Genomic DNA, 6000 nt, shown 5'->3' on the forward strand with positions numbered 1-6000 from the left:
TCCAGTGTTAACATTCTCAAAGAAATTATGCTGGTTCTCACTACAGGGTGCACAGTTTGCTGCTAGTGGGTAACTTCCTGGTTTTATAACACATTTAACTTCTTAGGTACTTTAAAAAAAACCTAGCTTCTTTAAAAGAAAGTCTGAAAAGTATGCTTTTCACATTTACTACACGGTTTCTTTAAAGACTTTTTTGGAAGACCACCAAAATAAAAACAGGATTCTTAACCTTAGCTCGGCAGGAGCATTTCCTCCACCAAGCACGGAGCCAGAATGAAATTCCCTTGCTTGGCCATTTTAACCCAAGTCACCCCACTTTTGGTTTAAGTCATCACTGCTTTATTTTGACAGGACCTATAAAGACATTTGCCACCTTGCCCCCTTGCTATTTGTTCCAGGCTAACACCCGGCTATCAACCCAGTCACCCCAGTCTGTATTATCCTCAAAGATTTTCTTCTTTTACATGCCAAGCCTTGGGAGTGTACATACCAGATCAGCTGATCATTATAGAGGAAGGCAGTATATTTGACTATACTCAGGCTTTCCTCCATTCTATTGATAAAGGACTGGATTTTCAAGTAAGTCATTTTATCCAATGGGAAGAAGCTGATTCCACCAAAAATGTCAAGGAGATCGCAGGACTGCAAATGCAACGTTTGCAAGTACTGTAAGGGGAAAAAAAGGCATTAAATTTACTGAGAGTACATGGAATAGAGCATTGACAGCTAAGAATAATTAGTCAATTTACGATACAAATACATCCTAGCACATTGAGAAGACCAGTAAGCAGGTGAGCCACAGCTAACTAGATGTGAAGTCTGCACCAATTTCAAAATATTACATTCAAACGTAACTAGTTAATGTTTATTCAGGATTGTGTCTTGTCTCTTTGAAGTATGTAATTCCTTGTATTAATGCTTCTCAAATTACATTAATGTCATTAGGGATCTGAACAATGGTATCACGCACAGCCAGCTCCCTGTCCTACCAAAATAACGCTGAAAGGACTGGTCGTTAGTTATTGAGGGACAGGAGGGTACAGAAGGCAAGAACAGGAACCATGAGACAGCACAAGAGTAAATAATTATGGTCATTAAAGTGAAGAAACAGGGGCGCCTGAGTCGCTCAGTCAGTTAAGCCTCTGACTTCAGCACAGGTCATGATCTCACGGTTCATGGGTTCAAGACCCATATCAGGCTCTGTGACGATGGCTCAGAGCCTGGAGCCTCCCTCAGATTCTGTGTCTCCCTCTCTCCCTGACCCTCTCTTGCTCTCTCTCTAAAAAATAAATTAAAGCATTAAAAAAAAAAAAAAAAAACAGACTAAGGTAATTTAGGGAACAAACTGGGAATTATTCCACTAAGATAAACTGATTTTTACCGGAGGTAAGGTATGTAAAACTCAACTTACAGTAAAACAGAGTGGCAACTATTTAGGGACATTCATTCATCATTTGAGGAAAAAATCACATTACTAACCACTAATGGGGGGCACCTGGGTGGCTCAGTCAATTAAGCGTCAGACTCTTAATTTCGGCTCTGGTCACGATCTCACGGTGTTGAGTTCAAGCCCCACACCGGGCTCTGTGCTGACAATGCAGAGCCTGCTTGGGATTCTCCCTTTCTCCCTTTCTCTCTAACCCTCCCTTACTCATGCCGTCTCTGTCTCTCCAAAAATAAACTTAAAAAAAAAAAAAAAAAGCCACTAATGGGATAAAGTCTGTGTGTCATAGCAAAAATTTTTACCTTGAGTCAACACAGGTTATTGTTCACGAAGGACAATATTGTTTCATCACTCCATAAGAATGTACAACTCGGGCAGAGTTTAAATCCTGCTAATTAACCAATCACCATGCAGAAAGCTCACTTCTGAGTAAGCCCGCAATGGCAGACCCAGGCGGAGCAAGGCTGAGTCAGAAGGGGTCTCTGGGACATGGTGGGGGTGCACACAGACAGCAGGAGGCCCTGATCCTGCATCAGAGCTTCCAGAGAGATTCAAGAGTGCACGTCTCAAGAGTTTCCTCACTGGTCTGGTTTTGCCACCATAGTTCTTAGGCTCCTTGCCACTTTTCAAGTCCTAAGTTTTTTGGTCAATGAGAAACAAACTTATATATGCATATTTTTTTTTTAACCTTTTAATGTTTAGTTTTGAGAGCGAGAGACAGAGCATGAGTGGGGGAGGGGCAGAGACAGAGGGAGACACGGAATCCAAAGCAGGCTCTAGGCTCTGAGCTGTCAGCACAGAGCCTGACACAGGGCTTGAACTCACAAACCATGAGACCGTGACCTGAGCTGACGTGGGATGCTTAACCAACTGAGCCACCCAGGCGCCCCTGTATAGGTATATTCCTAAGGGTCTATTTGGAGACTACTAAGATTATAAATAAAATTCCGAGTACTTACCCGATGGAAGAACTTCTCTAATCTTTCTTTTAGGAGCTTGACACCTCCATCTTCCATGGCTCTCAGAAATGTACCATTAAAAAGCTAATGAGGTAAAAGATTTTTTAAAAAGTCAATTTCTTATCCCCTTCCATTTCCCAGTATAACACATTCTTCTTTTCCTTTTACATTGACTAATCGACTTAATTAATTCCCCGTTCCTTTTAAATGTAGAAAATATGCACATGAGAAAGTGTGAGTTATAAAATAAATCACAAGGGGCGCCTGGGTGACTCAGTCGGCTAAGAGTCAGACTTCAGGTCAGGTCATGACCTCGCGGTTTGTGGGTTCGAGCCTCGCATTGGGTTCTGTGCTGGCAGCTCAGAGTGTGGAGCCTGTTTCAGACTCTGTGTCTCCCTCTCTCTCTCTGCCCCTCCCCTGCTCATACTCGGTCTGTCTCTGTCTCAAAAATAAAAACTATAAATTTTTTTAAGTAAATAAATCACAAAAAATCAACACACTATTAAGTGTTATCATTTCCATGTCTTCACCTAATCATTTGGGACTTTTCTTTTTTTAACCTCAATCATACCTAAGTTTCACTTTACATAAATAATACCAACGGACATTTAATCATACAAATATCTGCAGTATGTCTTTTCCTCAAGAACATGGAATTTCTTGTTTACCAATGGGGACACATTCCTGGTACAAGGCTGGAGACAGAGGAAGACTCAATACTCCGTGAATAAGTAAATGTGTAAACCTCCACACTGTTTCAAAGGCCCCATTATTTCCTCTCCTAAGACAGACAGTCACCGTGCGGTCATCTAAAGACTTAAGATTTTTAAACAATGCCTGTAAAGAGGGGAAAGTGGCTGGACTCCATTCAGAAAGAGCATCGTGCTCACCTTGTACATGCTGTAGCACTGCTGTAGCACTGAACTGTAAACCTTGTCCTGCAAACACAAGGACACAGATGTCAACATTAGGGGAAAAAAGTCCGCTGTAGGGCAAATGTAGGACAAAGCTTACCACCTCAGTCCCACAACAGTTGTGTGCTGAAAACAAAAGGTATTTAAACGCAGTTCTGACCAGTAACTTTAGGAGGGCCTTGAACATATGATTAGGAGGCACCGGTGAGACACGCTGTACGTTTTTATAAAATTGTGCTGATGTAAGCAACAAACCTAAAACTTCACTATGCATATCCTGAGAATCTTCTGCAAAAGTGACTTCGCTTAAATCTGACCAAGTCACTCAACATATCCAGTAATAAACTTTCTAAAAACGTGAAATTAAAAAAAGGGCACTTGTGGGGATGAGCACTGGGCGTTATTTGGAAACCAACTTGACAACAAACTATTTGTTAAAAAAAAAAAAAAAAGACACGTTACCAACAACTCCTCCTCTTGGTATTCAACAATTGGTTTTCCGTCTTTACTCTGCTTTTCAATTATAGGGTTCCGAACAACCTACACAATTTGGGTAAAAAGAAATTACACAATGAACCAGTCAGATAAATTCTTAATTTTCCCTTAAATTAAAAAACTTGATCATGACACAATACCAAAAACACACCTTCTAAAAACAGCCCCAAGAACAAATACACTGACAAGGAGTCTAATTTTAAAACTGCAACCAACTTTGCTGTAATTTTACTTTGCAACAGCTTAGAGGACTTTCCTAAAGTCCTAAGAGTAAAGCAAAGATCACCCATTAACTTCATCACACAAATTCAAAAAGATGAAAGAGATGTACTGTGCATGTAAATACCATGACCATCCAGAAATTTTCTTCTGGCTCATTGAAGAACTGCCTATTCTTCTGTGTATGTAAAGATTTTGCAGGTTTTGATGGGCTGAAGGTCCTAAAAAGGTTAACGAGAAAGAATAATTGGGGGCAGTTCTCCAAGTTGTAGAAGTTGTAAGAACTTGCTAAGAAGCTCTGCAAAAGCGCTTTTAAAGGCATTACCTCGTAAACTGTACAATAGCTTCACATAATCCGACATTTCTAATTTTTTCATTCTTTTCTACTTCGTTTGGGTAGTAAAACAAAATTTTATTTTCTTCCTAAAGTATGAAGAAACAGAATCGCCACATCAGGGTCAGCATTTTCTCCATCTCAGCTGTTGAAAATGCAGTTTCAAGTCAACGTCTCACGTCACAGACAACGGAAAATCAAAACTAAACCCCCTTTTCAGAAAATCAAGAATTATCTTCTCCTCACTATGTAAATAACGCTCACCAGTCTGGAAGGCAATTGTGATATTCAGTAAGTCACGTGTCATCTGGAGGAGCACTAAGCAATTATTCTGAAAACTCGATCTTACGGTTTATTGCCTCCTGCTGATTTGTAAAACACCGACGTTTGTAAGAAATACGCCTGTGCGCACGTGCGTAGACATACGCCTCCCGCCTCCCGGAGAGTTAAACTCAGCAGGTTCACGGGCATTGAGACTGACAGCCTTTAAAGGGACAGTGATTTGCTACCCACAGCACCGGACATCCTTTGAGGAAGTTCACCGTCCCCACCTAGAAAGCAAACAAAGCCACCCCTGGAATTTATTTTTCAATTCGGAAGAGAACTTTCCATGGGTCCTCCAAGCCTGCGTTATTTTAGGTTTTACAGTCCACCACTCGATCCACGCTTCTAGGTGGGGACCTCCGGTAACAAAAACATAAGCTCAATTTCGGCCACCCAGAACTGACGCAAAAAGAGCCCCAACCCATGTGGAGGGATGAGCCCGCTGAGGCTTCATTCCGCACACAGGCTTGAATCCAGAACCCGAAAGGGACCCCGCCGGCGTGGTCCGGCCCCCGTTTACTCCCTGGCTCGGGCACGCACTTGGCACAGGGCAGCCTCGGTAAAAGCCGCCCCAGGAGCGCAATGACAGGCGCTGCCCGGGGTCGCCTCCCGGGCGCGCCCCTGGGCTCCCGGGTGCCGCCGCCGGCCTGCCGCCCCCGCCCTCGGGCCCTCCTCCGACCGCCGGCTGACACCGGCGCCGGGTCCGGCTGCGGGTACCTCGCCCTCACGCGGCCCGAAGCGCGGGTTGTAGATGAAGAAGCTCAGCAGCGCCGGCGGGAACTGCTTCTCCTGGGCCGCCCCGGCCCCGGCCCCGGCCCCGGCCCCGGCCGCCGCTGCAGCCATCCTGGCCCGGCCCCCGCCTCGGGAGCCTCCCTCTGCCCGCCCAGAGACAGCCGCCCCGAGGAGACCGCACTTCCGCCTCGCTCGCCGCCGCCCCGGAAGTGGTCGCCGCCGGCCCGGAAAAAGAACCCGCAGTCTAGCGTCCCCTTCTGGCGAGCGCCCGGGAGCGTCCGTTCGGTTTGTTTGCTGGGTAGGCGTTTCATTTTTGAGTTAAGATCAAAGTGAAACTGTTTGCTCCCAGATTTCTGCCCTGGCAAAAGGCCAGGGCTGCGTATTTGAAGAAAAATAGAACCGGCCTAGTTTTTTAGAAGGGAGAGCGAAGGCGCAAAGGAAGCCTCTGCGTTGAGAGAAACACGTGTAGGGGCGGACATGCATTCACCTGGGCGATTTGCCCACCTCCATCATCCACAGGGTCCCTCCTGGCATTTATGGGTTTTCTTGATCCTTGTTTGAGAGGCCGCAGGTGACCGC

The 6000-nt window shown here is 44.9% G+C and overlaps 1 protein-coding gene across 1 annotated transcript in view; it reads right to left on the reverse strand.

Annotated features, from left to right (window-relative positions):
- Positions 1–5613, reverse strand: part of CCZ1 (CCZ1 homolog, vacuolar protein trafficking and biogenesis associated) — a 32971-nt gene extending 27358 nt beyond the window's left edge. The window contains exons 1-7 of the mRNA XM_039226150.1: positions 5407–5613; positions 4357–4454; positions 4159–4252; positions 3780–3857; positions 3294–3341; positions 2404–2487; positions 491–666 (exon numbers count right to left, since the gene is read on the reverse strand). Of these exons, the coding sequence (XP_039082081.1) occupies positions 491–666; positions 2404–2487; positions 3294–3341; positions 3780–3857; positions 4159–4252; positions 4357–4454; positions 5407–5532 (704 nt within the window). The 5' untranslated portion in view covers positions 5533–5613. The remainder of the gene's footprint in view (positions 1–490; positions 667–2403; positions 2488–3293; positions 3342–3779; positions 3858–4158; positions 4253–4356; positions 4455–5406) is intronic.
- Positions 5614–6000: the final 387 nt, after the last annotated feature.

This window comes from Hyaena hyaena, unplaced genomic scaffold, assembly GCF_003009895.1.
Source record: "Hyaena hyaena isolate Hyena2069 unplaced genomic scaffold, ASM300989v1 scaffold_20, whole genome shotgun sequence".
Lineage (NCBI taxonomy): Eukaryota > Metazoa > Chordata > Mammalia > Carnivora > Hyaenidae > Hyaena > Hyaena hyaena.